The sequence below is a fragment of the Puma concolor genome, chromosome B4 (genome assembly GCF_028749965.1).
Source record: "Puma concolor isolate L17-30 chromosome B4, mPumCon1.1.hap2, whole genome shotgun sequence".
In the NCBI taxonomy this organism is placed as follows: domain Eukaryota; kingdom Metazoa; phylum Chordata; class Mammalia; order Carnivora; family Felidae; genus Puma; species Puma concolor.
The window spans coordinates 24698212-24717064 of record NC_141673.1 but is presented as its reverse complement, the minus strand read 5'-3'; the positions used below and the strand labels follow the sequence as shown (position 1 = coordinate 24717064).

Below are 18853 nucleotides of genomic sequence, written 5' to 3'. Positions count from 1 at the left end.
TGAGAATGGCCAGTAGAAGCTTATTCATTTTGAGCACAGGCTTTGGTGTCACAAGGCTGGCATCTGGTCCCTGACACTACAGTTTACTCTGACCAAAATCAGTAATTGGTTCCAAAATCAGAATTTGGTTTCTTAAACTATGAAATGGAAGTACTCATAATACCCCGAGTGGTAAAGCTGTTACCATGACTAAATGAGATTATGGTTCAAACGCTTAGAATGATGCCCGGCACATGTTAATGATCATTATCACCATTAAGTGGTTGAAATGGAAAATGAGTGTAGTCTGAATTTGTTATCGTTTTGGCTCTACCATCTGTTGGCTCTGTCCGAAACCTTCTCTCTTTTCTTGTCTCATAGAGCCGTGCCAGTGAACAAGAGGGCACAAGAATCCCCAGAAGCACCGTTTCTTTCCGGACCCGGTTCTCTCTTCCTTTGCCCTCCAGGGGCCGCTGCGTTTTCCCGAAAGCGCGCGGGAGGTCTGGTTGCCGCGAGACCGTCGCCAGGCAACCGCGTGTACACACACTTCTGGCCGGCCAGGGTCTCGTCAATATGGCGGCGCCGGGCACCCCCTCGACCTCTCCCCTCGACCTGTCTCCCACATCTGTGTCCCCGCCAGGACCGCCGCCGACCCCGCCCCCGACCTCGAACGCGCTCTCGAAGTCGCCCCTGGAGTCGAAGGCGAGCTCCCAGAGCCCACCGTCTCGCTCGACCTGCCAGGAGACCTCGTTGTTGCCCCTCGCCGTGTTTTACGGGCCATTGGACGCTAAAAACCCGCTCCTGGCCTCCTGCGAGAGGGAGATCCGGGAATTACTAGGCTTTATGAGGAGAAAGAAGGCGTTAGCGACAACAGAGGAGCAGAAGCATGAATTCCACCGGCTTTGGTAAGCGGAGGCCGGGCCCTGGGGAGGGCGCCGGCCCAAGAAGGGCAACTCTTGGGGCCGGAGGAGATGCCCTTGAGGATGCCCACGGTGGTCCCAGAGCTGGGTCAGCGTTGCGAACCTGGAGATAAAAGCAAAGTTTAAGAAGTACAGACTCCTCGCGAGTACAACCCTTAATTCCTGGTAAATGTTATACCTTGGCTTCCTGCTCCGGTCAGAATAAAAATCAACACAGAAGTGTTTCATAACTCACTGTTCCTTCTGAGTGTTCCCCAATCGCTATCCCATGCCAGTAAATTGTCTCACTCGGGGACTTCGGGGGTTCACAACTTTCCATGCTGTGGGTACAGTTTTGTATATGAGGAAAAAGGAATACCTTTGAGGTGGCTTAGGTTCTTGAAAAAGTTAGTTCTTGATGCCATTAACTATGTGATTCTGTGAACATGTGCACTTTAATTCATTTTTATACCTTAATTCCTTGTTATATTGCTGTTAGGATCACAATGACTTTTTATTGATCTTGTGACTCGTTGCACATATGTTTGCCCTTTGGGGGTTTCTATCCCCATGTTATTACTGAATTTCAAAGTACTCATTTTTAAGGTTCTTTCCTGTTTATGTCACCATCTTTCTTTCCTACTCAAAATACCTCACAAACCTAACAGTTACAAATGCAGACAAATGTCAAAGAAAACCAGAATAGTGAACAATTTCAACTTTCATTTTTCATTCATGCATTTAATATTGAAGAAATAGTTTTAACTTACATTTGTTCTTCATTAATGCATTTTAAGTATTTATTGAACACCTACTCTATATCACGTACCATTCTAGGAACTAGGAAAACCTCAAATTAACAAAAAGATTTAACAGTTTGTATCCTCATAGAGCATACATTTTTGTTACTACAGACAGCTGCTAAACAAATATGTAAAGAAATCATTTTACAGGGAAAGAAGTGCTAGAAGAAAATTAGAGCAGAGAGTGGGGATAGAAGAAATGGTATGGTGTTGACATTTAAAATGGGGGTAGCTAAGAGCATGGTCAGGGTAAGTCAGGAAAAGTAGCCTTTGAGAAAGATGAGAAAGAGATACAATAGCAAGTGATGAAGATTTCTGTAGGAAGCGTTGGCAGCAAGGGAGAATGACAAGTGTGAATTTCCTAGGATGGATAGTGACTGTGGGAAGAAAAGGCTTCTGGTAGGAAAGGGGCAGATCAAGAGTTTATTTATTTATTTATTTATTTATAGATTAAAAAAAATTTTTTTTAAGTAATTTCTACACCCAGTATGGGTCTCAAACCCAGAACCCCAAAGATCAAGAGTCATGTGCACCACCGACGAGTCAGCTAGGTGTCCCGCATCTAGTTTTAGATCTATTGCGATTGAAATGTAATTCAATGTCCAAGCAGAACTATTCTGTAGGCGGTTGGTCATTCAAGTCTGAAGGTCAGAGAAGATATACATTTGGGATTTGTCAGTGTACTAATGGTATTTAAATCATGACACCTGATGGAGTAGTTAAGGGAGTGGAGTGTAGATGGAAAAAAGGAGAGTCTGAGGACTGATTCCTGGAACGGTCCAGCATTGACAAGTTGAGGGGATAAGAAATTGGCAGAGACTAAGAAGGAGTGGCCAAGGAGATAGGAAGAAAAGTGTGTGGTTTACTGGAAGCCAGGTAGAGAAACTGTTTCAAAGTAGGAAGTAATGATGGATTAACAGTGGCAAATCCTGCTAATGGGACAAATATGATGAGAACCCCAAGAATTGACCAATGAAAGCACATTACATACCTAAGCTATATTTATATCGCAAACATTTCTGTGTTTGTGCCTTAGGTAGCACTTTATCTTCCCATTCCCACGAGCATTCCAGTTCAAGTCACCACCATGTTGTGCTTTCCCCACAGCCTCTCGAGTCTGAAACCTGTCCTTCATTGAGCAGTCAGGGTAATCTTTATAAAGCAATCACGCGCTCTCGTCTAAAGATTTTCTATTGCTTCCTATTGCTTTTAGAATAAATTTAAGACTTCTTCTGCCATCCTCCAGGCTCTGAGCATCTGGCCCTGCTTGCCTCTTTCATCTCAGCCCATCCCTCACTTCTCTCTCAGGACTTTCCAGGGAGACAGATACAATTTTTTTCATCCCGGGCCTTTATATTTGCTGCCTCCTCTGTCTGAAATGTTCTTTCCTTGGCTTTTCAAATATCTGGCTCCCTCTTTTATTTCAGGTCTTACCTCAGTTACCTCCGTAGAGTGCCTTTCCAATGTAATGCAGGTTTGGCCATCAATTAATACTTTTTATTTATTTGTTTTCTTGTGTGCTGTTTCCTCCATTAGAATGGAACCTCCCTGCTGACTTTGGATAATGTGCCTCTTTTTTACTTTTCTATCTCTAGCAACTGGCCTGGTGGTTGGGATAGAGCAAACTTTCAATGAATATTTGGTATTGAAAGAATTCAAGGGTTAGTATCCTTATATTTTCAGTAAGTGTTAATGTTATATATGGGAAAGTAGACCTGGGCCGATTGGTAAGTATAGTATCTGTCCCATCTTTAAAGAGACTGTAAGAGAATCATAAATGTTAATCACTGACATGGACCTTAGCAATCTAATCTCTCACACAATTTAGGTATTTATTTATTTACACAACAACTTTTATTGAATGCCTACTATGTGTCCAGCATTGTACTCATCATGGCTTATATAGTGGTGAACAAAATAGGTAGGGAGTTGGTACTCATGGAGTTTAGAGAGAGAGAGAGAAAGAGAGAGAGAGAGAGAGAGAGAGAGAGAGAGAGAGAGAGAGATAGGCTTTCATTGAATCATTAAGTCAATATACAAACAACAAGTGCTATAAAGGAAGAAGCTACTGAATGCTTACATGTACCAGGCATCATACTGGGTGTTGGGGATACCGTGGTGAACCAGACAAAGATCCCTGCCTTCTTGGTGCTTATATTCTAGAGGAAGAAATAGGAAATAAACATCTTAAATAAGTTTTATGGTGAACTAGAAAGTGATAAGTGCTTGGGAGAAAACTAAAGTGAGGAAGGGTTGTGGGGGGAGATAGGAGACTGCAGTTTTCAACAATGTGGTCAGAGTAGGTGACACTTGAGCAGAAGCTTGAAGAGAACACACCTTGGACCTACTTTCAAACGAATGGTGAGGGAGGTGACATTAAGCTGAAATTAGAAAGATACCAGGCAAAGAGAGTGGATAGACAGAGGGAAGAAGCATGTGAGAAAATCTTGGCAGGAAAGAGCCAGAGACTTGGGAGGAATGGACAGAAGCCCGCTAAGCATGGCTTGGTGAGTGTGGGTGCAGTGGTGTGAGGTGAGATTAGAGGCATAGGTAGGGCTATGGAAGGTTTTGGAGGCCTTTTGTAGAGTTTGCTTTTATTTTAAATGCAATGGGAAACCATTGGGTAGTTTTGGGCAAGGGATTAATCTTATTTAATTTATATATATACATACGTATATATAGTCTTATCCAAATGGAACAAGAATGACAATGTGGAGGCCAGTTAGGAATACAGTTCGGTAGGATTCACTTTTATAACATATTTGACAGATGGTTAGTTTTTAAAAGAAAAAATATATAATTATGGGAACTTCCATAAGCCAAAAACATTCAGGGTATCCAAATATAGATTTTGAGCATAACAGCAATGTCATTAAATTCAGAGTATGATAGATTATTTTAAAGGTATGCTTTTGTTATAATCACATGAGATTTAGATATTCTGTTTATATAGTTATGATTTCCTATTTTAGAAAATTCTAAATATCCAGCAGCAACTATAATAAATCAGCAATCCAAAGGATATTAACATTTTCTTAAATGATGCACATTATAGTGTATATTATATTTTCCTTGTTTAATCATTATGTAAGCCATTCCCAGTGAACAGTCTTAACTTGAACTTAAAGTTCACTTAAAAAAATTCTCTTACGTAACCTTGATTGATTTAACAAAGCTGGTATTTTTCGTTTGTGAGTAATAAACATAGTCATCATTATCTCATCTTTAAGGTTTGGAAGAATTAAATCTTTCATCTACATAATTTAAGAATTCTAGTAAGACATGCTGACTTTTTTGGGATTCATTATATTTATTCTAATACTGTGGCATTTCATGAAGCAGCAAGTGAAAGTAAAAAAATGTTAAAAAAAAATCCAAACCAAAAAGCCTCTTCCTTTTAAAATTCCTGTGGCTCCATTTCTCACACAATTTTTGGGGCATGGTTATTTACTACTTGGTACATGTATGTATTTTCCTACTACAGAATATTATTAATCTGTCCAAGAAGGTAAGAATATCCTGTCTCTATGCCTCCCTTGTCACTCAATCTATATCATTTAATTACTTGAATGAATTAATCTACGTATTTCTGTTGAGGTTGTTCTGATAATATCCCAACATATACATTGTAAGTATTAGAGTCATCTTTAATCCCTAAGTTTACATTCCTACTTGAATTAGTCAGTTTGGGCTATTAATTATTAATTATTAATTACAAATTAGTCAGTTTGGGCTCCGATGGCAAAACACCATACTCTGGGTGGCTTAAACAACAGAAATTTATTTGCTCCCAGTTCTGGAGGCTAGAAGTCCCAGATCAAGTTCTGGAAGGGTCAGTTTCTGGTGAAAGCACACTTCTCGACCACTTTGTCTTCTCATAGCCTTTCCTCTGAGCAAGTGCAAAGAAAGAGATAGAGAAAGCAATTTCTCTGGTGTTCTTCCTAGATTGACATCCATGCCATCAGACCAGGACCCTACCCTTATGACCTCATTTAACCTTAGTTACTTCCTTAGAGTACCCCTTTCCAAATACAGCCACACTGTGGGTTAGGACTTCAACATATGAATTGCAAGGGGACACACACATTCACTGTCCTCATTTAACACTGTACGTAACACTGTCCTCATCTAAAAATTTATGAGATAGGATTGGACAACTGTTAAGGGAAATTTGGATTTTTCCTTGAGGCATTTATAATTTCTGAGAGAGAAGGAAGGAGTAAGTATTAACTAAATAAATGAACAAATTGAGCAATGATCTGCTACCTTTTGAAACTGATTAGAAACCGTTTTGAGAATATTGTATGTTTTGTTCTTGTTTACTTGGTGGATGGAAGCAGGACCCTAATGGACTGACAGGATAGTGGAATCCTTGAACTCTTTATAGAAAAAAAAAAAAATAAGAACAAGGAATTTTTTCCTAGTCATTTATTTATTTATTCATTCATTCTTTCAACAAATAATTACTAACTATGTATGTGTACTAGATATTCACTACTCTTGAGGCTAGGCAATGGATAACAATGGATAACAAATGAAGGTCCTTGCCCTTGGGAAGTTTATGTTCCAGAGGACAGGCAGGCATAGTAATATACTTGTTAAGATCATAGATTGACTGACCCTCAAGTCAATCAATATATCAACTATATATTTGGGATATTGATACTACCTATCTCAGGGTTGTTGTAGAAATGAAATGGAGAAAAAATGCATGTAGCAAAAGATCCAGAATAGCTAATGCAATATTGGAGGAGAACAAATTTGGAAGACTGACACTACTTGACTTCAAGTCTTCCTCTAAAGCTACAGTGATCAAGACAGTGTGGTATCAGTGAAAGAATGAACAAATGCATCATTGGGACAGAATAGAGAGTCCAGAGACCCACATACATATAAGCAACTGATCTTTGAGAGAGGAGCAAAGGCAATACAATGGAGCAAAGGTAGTCTTCTTCACAAATGGTGCTGGAACAACTGGACATCCACATGCAAACACTGGATCTCAGCACGCACTTTACACCCTTCACAAAAATCCGCTCAAAATGGATCACAAACCTAAAAGTAAAATGCAATTCTGTGAAATTCTTAAAAGATAACATAAGAGAAATCTAGATGACTTTAGGTTTGACAGTGACTTTTTAGGTGTAACACCAAAGTCACAGTCCATGAAGGAAAGAGTTGATAAACAGGACTTCATTAAAATGAAAAATCTCTGTTCTGTGAGAGACACCATGAATAAGATGAAAAGCCACAGATGGGAGAAAATATTTGCCAAAGACATATCTGATAAAGGACTGTTGTCCAAAATATACAAAAAAACCCTTAAAACTGAGTAAGAAAACAACCTGATTTAAAAAATGGATCAAAGAACATTAACAGACACCTCACCAAAGAAGATAATACAAATGGCAAATAAACCAGTGAAAAGGTGCTCCATACCATGTATGATCAAAAAATGAAAACTGAAGCAATGAGCTGCCTCTACATACCTATTAGAATTGCCAAAATCCAGAACACCGACATTCACTGCTGGAGAAGATGTGCAGCAACAGGGACTTCTCATTTATTGCTGGTGGGAACGCAAAATGGTATAGCCAATTTGGAAGTTCGTTTGGCAGTTTCTTACAAAACTATGCCTACCCTTATCATACAATCCATGCACTGATGCTTTTTTTTTTTTTTTTTTTGGTATTGACCTAAAGAAGTTGAAAACTTATATCCATACAAAAACCTGCATGTGAATTTTTAAATATTTTTATTTTATTATTTTAATTTTTAATTAAAAAAATTTAAATCCAAGTTAGTTAACATATAGTGTAATAATGATTTCAGGAATAGAATTTAGTGATCCATCACTTTCATATAATAACCCAGTGCTCATCCCAACAAGTGCCTTCCTTAATGCTCATCACCCTTTAGACCAGGAACACCCTGCCAGCAACCCTCAGTTTGTTCTCTGTATTTAAGAGTCTTATGGTTTGTCTCCCTGTTTTTATCTTATGTTTGCTTCCCTTCCCCATGTTCATCTGTTTTGTATCTTAAATTCCACATGTAAGTGAAATCATAGGATATTTGTTTTTCTCTATTTCGCTTAGCGTAATATGCTCTAGTTCCATCCATGTTGTTGCAAATGGCAAGATTTCATTCTTTTTGATTGCTGAGTAATGCACATGGATGTTTATAGCAGCTTTATTCCAAATGCCCCAACTTGGAAGCAAACAAGATACCTTTCAGTAAGTAAATGGATGAATAAAGCATGGTGTATCTAGACAATGGAATATTATTCAGCATTAAAAGGAAATGAGCTATCAAGCCATGAAAAAACATAGGGGAATCTTAAAGGCATATTACTAAGTAAAAGAAGCCAGTTTGAAAAAGCTACATGCTGTATGATTCCAACTATATGGCATTTTGAAAAAGGCAAAACTATGGAGAGAATAAAAACCTCAGTGGTTGCCTAGGGTGAAGGGAGAGAAAGGGATGCATAGGCAGAGCACAGAAGATTTTTAGGGCAGCGAAACTACTCTTTGTGATAGCATAATGATGGGTAAACATCATTGTATACTGGTCCAAACCCATAGAATGTATAACACTAAGAGTAAACCCTAATATAAACTGTAGACACCAGATGATAATGATACGTCAATGTAGGTTCATGAGTTGTAACAAATATACCACTTTGGTGGGGTGTGTTTATGATGGGGGAGGCTGTACATGTGTATGGGGCAGGCTGTATATGGGGAATCTCCATACCTTTTGCTCAGTTTTTCTGTGAACCTAAAACTACTCTAAAAAATAAAATCTGTTTTTAAAAATGCATGTACAGAGCTTTGATCAGTGCTTGACATAAAGGAAGCAATAATTTTAACTATACTTAGTAATAATTAGACATTAACAGTAAGGCACATTGGAAAGACAGCACAAAATAAGTGCTTAAGGATAGTTTGCTAATTAATTGAGGTTTCCTGCTGACTTTGAAGATATTTTATTTTATGATTTTTACAGTGCCACCTCTTTGTTTAATATCTGGACCAAATATGCCCCGCGGCTGCCAGCTGCCTATTACAATGAAAAGCTTCTGAAGGTTGGAGATAGCCTTTGTGAAATAAAAGTAAGTGCCTCAGGAGTGAAAAAAGAGCCTAAGTGAAAATTACTTGACTAATTGTTATTATTATTTGGTTTGATACCATTCCTATTTTACATGATTTGATTTTTTTTCTTAGAAAAATATGAATGAGTCTTACAAATTTTAATGAGGCACAGTAACCAAAAAAGTGTTTGTTTTTTAATTTTGTAGTTGAGATTTTCCAGAGGTAAGAGATTCCTGAACGGAAAGACAGCTGGCTGGGGTTGGTGGGGCGGGAGCGCAGTCCCTAGTTAACAGAGGGTGTGGTAGGTGCCCAACAGGAAATGCTGAGTCATCATGTTCCTACCTTATACAAAGGAGCCCAGACACCACTTCCTGTTGATTTTCATGTGACTGACCTTGCCCAGTGACAACTTTCATGGTTCCTGGCCCAGCTGCTATGTTGTCTGGTTCCTAGTGCCCTGTTTTAATGACTTTCAACTCCTTAACGTTTTGCTATATGTAATTATTGCAGTCATTCCCTACATGCTCTGTTTCTTGCTTAGTATAATATTCCAAACTGAGCTTGTGCCCTATTTCTGGTTCCATAGTTAATGCCCACGTCTTGGATTGCTGTGAACTCGTGGGCTTGGTTCGGTAAGACCAACCAACCAAGACCACCTGGCTGGGTTTCAGTTAATGATAATGTAAGTTTTCCCCTTAAGCTCTGGCATAGGCCCAGATTATTCCAAGTTAAATGTGAATGTTTGACACATCTAGAATCCACGGACCAAGAGTTATTTTACCCAAGGTGATTTTAGGACTTTTTCAATGTTTTCTTGATCTTCAGTTTTTTAGCTTCATTTTCTTCTTCCATTTCTATTTTCTGGACACGAAGTTTTGTTTTGTTTTGTTTTGTTTTGTTTTGTTTTGTTTTGGAGGGAAATTTACCAAACGGAGAATAAGATGTGGAGGAAATTTCATAATGAAGATCTATTTTCTGCTGCCAAAATTAGAGCATCAGTTTAGCTTCGTATCATTGGACGGTGGTTCTTAGAAACTTGAAAATAAAGGAAAACTGTGGAAAAACTATAGAAAAAAAGTTTTCTGTAGGAAAACTATAGAAAACAAACAAATGGGCAAGATCTAACTTGTGAGCTTTATTCATGTGAAGTGGAATAACTTTGACAAGCATTAGAAGAGTGTCCCCTCTCATTTTTATGCTTCTCAATATAAGAACCTGGTGATACATAGCACAGTTTGGGGTTGTTTGTGGAGTATTCAGGTGGGTGGAGTGGATATTGGTGGAGGGAGGATGGAAGAACATGTTAGAAGCTGATAAAGTAAGTGCATGCTGTGTAGTGGCTAAGGATTCAGAATATTTCAGATAGAAAGGCCCAGATAGGATATTTTAAAATTTACTTAAAGGGGGGCGCCTGGGTGGCTCAGTCGGTTGAGCGGCCGACTTCGGCTCAGGTCATGATCTCGCAGTCCGTGAGTTCGAGCCCCGCGTCGGGCTCTGTGCTGACAGCTCAGAGCCTGGAGCCCGTTTCGGATTCTGTGTCTCCCTCTCTCTCTGACCCTCTCCTGTTCATGCTCTGTCTCTCTCTGTCTCAAAAATAAATAAACGTTAAAAAAAAAAAATTAAAAAAAAATTTACTTAAAGGAACAAAGAAAACATTTTTATCTACCTTTCACTTATGAGAAAGTGGACTGATAAAGGTAGAGTACTGAAAATGAACTTGACTTGTTACTTCCATTACATTTTAGTTACAGTAAAGATCATTTTGTTGGAATGGTCTTATTTATTTATTTATTTATTTATTTATTTATTTATTTATTTATTTTTGAGAGAGAGAGACAGAGAGAGAGAGAGAGAGCACAGAGGGGAGGGGTAGAGGGAGAAAGAAAGAATCCCAAGCAGGCTTTATGCTGTCAGCACAGAGCCTGATGCTGGACTTGAACTCAGGAACCGTGAGATCATGACCTGATCGGAAATCAAGAGTCAGACACTTACCCAATCAACTGAGTCACCCAGGCACCCCTGGAATAGTCTTGTTTGGAACCTAGATTTGAATTCATTTTATGAACCAACTTAGAAAGGGAAAGATTCAGAATTAATTAGTAAACAAGTAACAAGTCAATAGAAATAGAAACAAAAGTTTGACTGTGGTTGCGTCCCAAGGGGCTTCGTACCCCTACAGGCAGTTGACACATAGAGTAGCTGCTTTTCCTGGATACAGTTGTTGGGGAGGAGGCTGACTCATATCCACAGCCTGGCTCACCTCACCTCCCCTGAAACTCCAGGTCACCTGTGCCCTGTGGGCTGCAGAAATGAGCTCTGATTCTGTAATGGGAACATAAGCATGAATTAGAACTAACAAGAATCCTAGCTAACAATAGCGCAGACTTTTTTTTTTTTTTTTAAGGTTTTATTTTATTTTTTTCAAGCAATTTCTATACCCAACATGGGGCTTGAACTCACAACTCTGAGATCAAGAATCACATGCTCTACCGACTGAGCCAGCCAGGCACCCTAGCTCAGACTTTTTTGATTTGTCCTAATGTAGCCTCAAAGACCGTTGGCAGATGAGAGAGAGGAGAGAGAGTGTACCTTTCTTCTCTCCTCTCCCTTCATTTCTTTTCTTTCTTTCTTTCCCTCTTTCCTCCTTTTCTCCCTCACTTCCTACTCCCCCCCTCCCCCGCCTTTTCTTGCTTTTTTGGAACTTAGGAGGTATCAGAAAAGCAAGGCTAGTTATGCAACTTATCTTCGTCTCTGAGTGGGTGGATTACCAGGATAGGTTGATGTTGAATTTTTGGATTTTGAGTATATATAGGTATTACCACACACTCCCTGGTGAATATTCCCATTATTATATCATCATTATTCACACCCTGGTGAATAATATCATCTTGGAGATTGTGATGGTCTTATTTCACAATAGGCTTGTTGGGAGGAGAATTCATGAAATAATGCAGCTAGTGCAGTGTGTGTTGCATAATATGTGTTTAGAAATGCTAGTGGTAATGGTAGTGGTAATGTGATGGTGGTAATAAGAGTAGTAGTAGTAATCATCAATATTGATACTATGAAGAATAATACGAATGTTCCTGAATTTTAATAATGATAAGTAAAATGGTATTTTGAAACTTGCATCAAGTCCTCTTTTTATTTCAGGAATATAAATTGGCCCTTTTACAGTGCTATGGAAGGTACCTTCAGCAGTTCCATGTCAACTTTGATGAGAATAAAGCAGATGTGAATCAATTCAAAACTGCCTTTTTTCCAAAAGGCCTTGGAGACAAAACTTCTGCTCATACAGTAAGATGAAAGCAGTAGCTATTTTAGCTACAATTTATGATTAGCCATGCAATGTATTCTTTAGTTGACGGCTTCTAAATGTCTTTCATTTGCTTAGCATGGTGTTTGCTTGTGTGCTAAGTTGCTTAATAAATGTTTTCAGTGGCGGAGAAGAAAGTGCACGTATTAAACTTTGTGAAGATGTTTTGGAGATTGTGTCACTATAATCACTCATTCTTTCAGAAGGCGGTTATTATTGTTATATATTTGTAGAATGCTTTTAGTTGATGAAGTGCCTTGGAAAACATATTCGATCCTCAACAATTTCATGAATTAGAAACTATTATTATCCCTATTTTACAAAAGAGAAAGAGAAAGCTAATCACACAGTTAACTAGTGGCTCAGGAGATCAAACATAGATCTTTTGATACAAAAAATACTATGCTTTATTTCTAGTATACCAGTATTATTATTATGTTGATTGCTACCATTGATTCACTGGTTGAGCAGTTAGTGGGTGCTAAGTACTCTTCTATAAGCATTATATGAATTGTTGTCTTGCAGCCGCATTATAGTCCTAGAAGGTGGGTACTATAATGCCTCTTTTACAGGGTAGGGCACAGACACTAAGAAACCCAGCCCACTTGAAGCAGTGGGCAGAGTTGGTGTTTGAACCTTAATCAGAGTAACTCCAAAGCTATGTTATTCCAAACTTGATGAGTATTCAAGGCTTTGGAAACAGTGTATGGTTTAATAAGCAGAAAACATCAGGGCATGTTTTGGGGGTACATTGAGCAGTTCATTTTGGCTCTACCATAGGTACATGATTGAGACTACTGGGCATTATAAGTTGGCATCCCATTAGGAAGAGTACTGAATGAAAAGCTTAGGAGTTTGGACTTTTATGTCCTCTCCTGTGCTTAGGAGTTTGGACTTTTATGTCCTCTCCTGTGCTACCCTGATCCATGACCCCATCTTTTTCTCTTGTGCTATTATTGCATGATCCTGCTTCCACCCAGCCTCTCTGGCTTAGCACCAGTGCACTGGTGAGCTTCTTCTAGAAAGGTTATATCCTAGATGTCTGTGTAGCTCATCCCTCCCTTACTTCATGTCCTCTTGCGCTTCATGCTTTATTTTTCTTTATATCACTTATTATCATCAGATACATTTTTGTTTGTGTTTTTATTATCTGTCTCCCCTTCTAGAATGTGAGCTTTATTAGGACAGGAACTGCTCTAATCTCTAATCTGTATTGCCTGGAACAGTACTGGATATGTAATAGATGCACAATAAAGCTTTATTCAGTGAATGAACAAATGAAATGATATATTCTAGAATATAATCTTCTATTAATTTAGAAGCACCACGCTGAATAGATTAGAAGGACAAAGACTGGAGGCAGACGGTAAAGCAGTGAAGCAAATGTAAGAGTATGTCAGCAGGACTGTTGTGAAGGGCGTGAAAAAATATGAATAATTTGTTTTTTTCCATGCTAAGTGTAAGGTTCTGGCACTCTGTACTTCTCAATAAATATCTATAAAATAAGTAAGAGAATAAATGGATTGAATGTAGTCCAGCAGGAACTTGACAATGCAGAACTAGAAGTCTTGAGAAGTTTTGTTAGAGAAATAGATTTTGGAGTTCAGTGCATAAAGATGAAGCGGTAATAATGTATATTTTACTATCAGAATATTTTTGTGCAAAGATACTCATGTTGTTTAATGATCCCCATTATAGAGAGGCATTATGGCAGAGTTGGTAAGAATTTGGTCCATAGAGCCAGGCTGCTTGGGTTCGAGGAGCTTCTGTGCCACTTCCTAACGATGAGACCCTGGAGAAGTTATGTAATGTCTTTGTGCCTCAGTTTCCTCATCTGTAAAGCAGAAATAACAATAAGACTTACCTCAAAGGATTGTTTTAGGATTGCTGAGATAATAAAAGACTTAGAATAGGGCCTGATACTCAAACAATATTAGGTATCGCTATTGGTTTCTAAAAGAGAGAACATTTAAAAAAAATTTTTTTAAATGTTTATTCATTTTTCAGAGAGAGAGATAGAGCAAGCAAGCAGGTGGGGGAGGGGCAGAGAGAGAGGGAGACGCAGAATCCCAAGCAGGTTCCAGGCTCCAAGCTGTCAGCACAGAGCCTGATGTAGGGCTCAAACCCATGAACTGTGAGACCATGACCTGAGCAGAAGTTGGATGCTTAACCAACTGAGCCACCCAGGCACACTGAGGGAACATTTTTTAAAATACTTATTTATTTATTTTTGAGAGAGAGAGAGAGAGAGAGAGAGAGAGAGAGAGAGCGAGCCTGAGTTGGGGGAAGGAGCAGAGAGAGAAAGAGAGAGAGAGAATCCCAAGCAGTCTTTGCACTGTCAGCATAGGGCCTGAGGCTCAAACTCATGAATTGTGAGATCATGATCTGAGCTGAAATGAAGAGTCAGACGCTTAACTGACTGAGCCACCCAGGTGCCCCTAACAGAGCATTTTGAAGATAATGATTCCAACATGTATATGCAATCTATAAATGTCTTTTTCTGTGATACCAGTTATATGGTGGCTAGAAATAGTATACATGGATCCAAGTGGAAAGTCTTATGTGGTAGAACAAGGCCCATTTGTACTATTGAGGGTTCACTCCCACAGCTTTAGCAGTACTGATGACTCTCTAGCCAAAATCTCTCATATGAGATATATGTCATAAACATCTCACACTCGACATATCCTACGTTGAACTTACCACCATTCTTTCATAATCGGCACCAGACACTCACCCAAGCAGGAAACCACTGTAGACCACTCTCTCTATCTTCCTTCTACATCGAAATCCCACGGACTCAGACAAGACTTAAATCTTTTCATCCCTGATTCCAGCACCCATTTTAGGATCCTGGTATCTCTGGACTACTTTAAAGGCCTTTGATCTCTCTCAGTTTCCATGCTTGTAGCCTTGTGCCTCACCCTCTGCTTTTCATTTTCCACACTTTTGTCAGAATTAACTTCTAAACTATAAATCAAATCAATTTATTCCACTGCCCCTTGATATTGCCCTTTAGCTAACATCCATATTCCTTGGAATTATATGGAATGCATTCCATGTTCTGACCATGGAGCCTAATCCCTCACTTTTTTTAAGATTTTAGTTTTACGCAATTTCTATACCCAATGTGGGACTCGAACTCACAACCCTGGTATCAAGAGTTGCATGCTGTACTCACTTGAGCTAGCCAGCCACCTCAAAGTTTATTTATTTTTTGTAGTAATCTCAACCCCCAATGTGGGGCTTGAACTCACAACCCTGAGATCAAGAGTTGAATGCTCTTTGGACTGAGCCAGCCAGGCGCCCCTAATCTCTTTATTTTAAGCCTTCTTACCCAACCTTATAAAAGACTTTCAGTTCAGTGACCACAGCAACCACTTTAAACATTCCTAACACTTCATGTGCCTGGAATGCTTTTCCTTCTGCGAAGAGCAGGGACCACATCTTCTTCATTCTCAAGTCCCTGTTGCTTAGCAGAGTGTGGCAAACAGAGGTGTTCAACAAACATTTGGTGAATGAATTGTGTAAATGGTAATAATTGCATCCACATGAATATGGCAAAATGCTATGAGGAGGGTTTATAAAATGTGATTCAATTCCATATTCTTGGAAATAGAATTTTGTACTTTTTTTTGCTTTTGAATTTTTCTTTTTTGACTAAAGACAAGTAATCTTAACTAAATAGATGCTTTGAAGAAACCATTTTTACCACGTTTCTTTCCATATGTCTTAGTCCGTGAGGGCTGCTATAACAAAAATCCATAGACTGATGGTTTTTTAAAAATTTATTTATTTAAATTCAAGTTAGTTAACGTATAGTGTAGTATTGGTTTCAGGAGTAGAAGTCAGTGATTCATCACTTACACATAACACCAAGGGCTCATCCCAATACGTGCCCTCCTTAATGCCCATCACCCATCTAACCCATTTGCCCCCTACGCCCAGCAACCCTCAGTTTGTTTTCTTTAAGAGTCTCTTATGGTTTGCCTCCCTCTCTGTTTTTATCTTATTATATTTTTATAGACTGGATGGCTTAAACAGTATTTACTTCTCTCAGTTCTGGAGGCTGGGAAGCACAAGTTTAGGGGCTGGAAGATTTGATATCTGGTGAGGGCTCACTTTCTAATTCATAGATGGCTATCTTCTCTCTGTGTGCTCACATGACAGAAGGCAGTAGGGAGCTCTTTCAAGGTTTCTTTTATAAGCACACTAATCCTATTAATGAAAGCTCTACCTTCATGATCTAATCACTTCCCAAAGACCCCACATCCAAATACCATCACAATGGGGGTTAGGTTTCAATATATAAACTGGGCGAGGGCACAAATATTCAGTCTATAGCCCTGCATAATCTATTTAAGCAGAATCATTTCTATTTTAATTTTTCACATTTTAAGAAAATGCTTTTTTAAGTTGCATAAACTTTATTTATGTTCTTTATATTTTCCCCGCATTTCAGTTTCATGCTTTAAGTGGCAAAAATATTTGCAACTATGAACTAGTCTGTGACAATGACGTGAACCTGCAGAATAAAGAATCTGTGACCCAGTGCCTGCAGATTTTGTCCTCCTTAAGACTCATCATGCAGGTGGCTTTGCCACTGGAACACCTTTGCTGGATTATTTTCAACGGTATATACCAATGTCTTTTATTTTTCATCACGCCTTTCAGAAAGTTATTTAAATGCCAAGTTGGATGGTAATTTGACTGACTGTCTTGTTATTTAAAACATTCATTGCATAATAAGATGATTATGGGGATTTTGTTTTTGTCTTTTTAATATTTTTGTTGCATTCTAGTTTGTCCTCGTAAGCAGGGACTTAAAAGGGAGGGTCAGAGGCTGTGGGGATAGTCAGTTTCAGGTGTAAAGAAGTAGGGGCCGTGGTTAATAAGTAAATATAAGTGGAGAAAGATCAAAGGACTGTTGCAAGTTAGGTTGATTCTAAGCATCATCCATTCATTGGTCCTCTTCTCAAATACTTTGGCTAGTGACTGTTGCTTTCTACTTATCAATCTTCTCTTCCTACTTGCTTCTGAGTGAGGGGCTCTGGGAATGTGTGTGTATGTGTGTGTATATAATGTATTTACATGCATATATGCATTGCATACATACACATACATACATACATATATATTGTATTTGTCTTCTGAAATGAATCATATCCGTCAAAATATAGCAGGGAGTTACAATTTCAGTTTAATTTAAATTCTCTTTAAAGTTACAATCAGTCACCTACTATATTGATCTATGGATAATTTCTTGAAAGGAAAATGACAGTGTGTTCTCTATGTGTAAAACCAGGACAAAATAGCTTGAAAGAAAACACATTGGATTTTCCGTGATCTGTGGCAACTGGAAGTACATTTCCTAGCCTTTTCCTTCATCTCCCTCTCCAAATAATTTTTTTTTGACATTTTGATTGAAATGAGAGCTCACATTTGCTGTCAGAGATGAGCCTGATTTTGGAAGAAGTTTTCAGTCCAGTGACTATGAAGCTTTTGTGTCTGATCATCCTCAAGAAGATGAAGAATCTGTGATTCCCTGAGTAGCCATTTGCCATCTTTCCACATGAACTGCTCACATATCTGGGCAGGACCAGAGGTTCTGTGCTCGAGGAGTGGTAGGCCTGAGGTGTGGGTCCCATGGTTGGACCTTGCTTAAGAGGTAGGTGGAAATGATGCAGCATAATTCCCTGGCTGCAGTCTTTTTAAGATCACAGACAAAAAATATCCTAATATTCTAAAACAAAAACAAAACCAAAAACAATTTCTGTATCTTCCACATACCTTTACTAGATATGTGCTTTTTCTTTATACATATGGTATCATGTTCTAGATTTTATTCTGTTTCCTAAAATTTTTTTTTACTCAGTCCTGTGGTTTTAGAACCTGACCAGTTTCCTATGTGTAAATCTAGTTCGTTAATTCTGCATGTTGAGTTGTGTTCCAGATATTCATACACCCCTCAGGATGGGCACCTGGTTTGCTCTACCTCTATAATTGCATAAATTATTCTACAATGAATATCCTTACGTGTGTCTTTTTTATAAACCTAAGTTAGCGTTTTTTGGGGTTTATGTACATGAGTAGGATTGCTGGGTTGTGGGAGATACATATACTTAGTTTTGCTGACTACTATCCCTGTTTTAATTAACTCACCTCAAAGTTATTAAGGGCTGAGCATTGTTCTAAGTGCTAGGGACACAGGAGTGGACAACAGACAAAAACCCTGTTCTCATGCTTACATAATGCTTCAGGGAGATGATAAATCAAAATTAAATGGTGTGTTAGATAGTGATGAGTACTATGGAGAAAAATAAAGCCAAGAAGGGGATAGGGAGAAAAGAGGCGGGGCTGGAGCTGGGCAGCTATTTTAAACAGGGTCAGGGAAGGCCTCACCGAGATGACGAGATGACGTTTGAGTAAACACCTGACTGAGACATCTGGATATTTGGGGGAAGGGCATTCCAGCTGGGAGATTAACAAGTGCTAAGACATTGTAGTTTTAAAATAAGTTTGGAGTTTAAAGAACTGCAGTTCAATTTATCAAAAATACATTTCACCTTTTCTGTTAGACTTTAACACTGATTCTCTTTCCTTTTAATTGACTATTATGCATACACACTCTTGGTTTCTTAAGATAGTTAACCAATTTTGGTTCTTTCACAAACTCTAACTGGGTGTGTGACTATTGCATAATACCTTACTTCACAACCAACCTGAACCCAGCTCATTCAACCCTCACATAGTAAGATTATTTTG

The 18853-nt window shown here is 38.6% G+C and overlaps 1 protein-coding gene across 5 annotated transcripts in view; it reads left to right on the top strand.

The window, feature by feature from the left end:
- The first annotated feature begins 361 nt into the window (after positions 1–361).
- CFAP54 (cilia and flagella associated protein 54) overlaps positions 362–18853 on the top strand; it is a 307349-nt gene continuing 288857 nt past the window's right edge. For all 5 annotated transcript variants that reach the window (XM_086712592.1, XM_086712589.1, XM_086712590.1 and 2 more), the window contains exons 1-4: positions 362–884; positions 8687–8792; positions 11926–12069; positions 16551–16722. In XM_086712592.1, coding sequence (XP_086568718.1) covers positions 553–884; positions 8687–8792; positions 11926–12069; positions 16551–16722 — 754 coding nt within the window. In that variant the 5' untranslated portion in view covers positions 362–552. The remainder of the gene's footprint in view (positions 885–8686; positions 8793–11925; positions 12070–16550; positions 16723–18853) is intronic.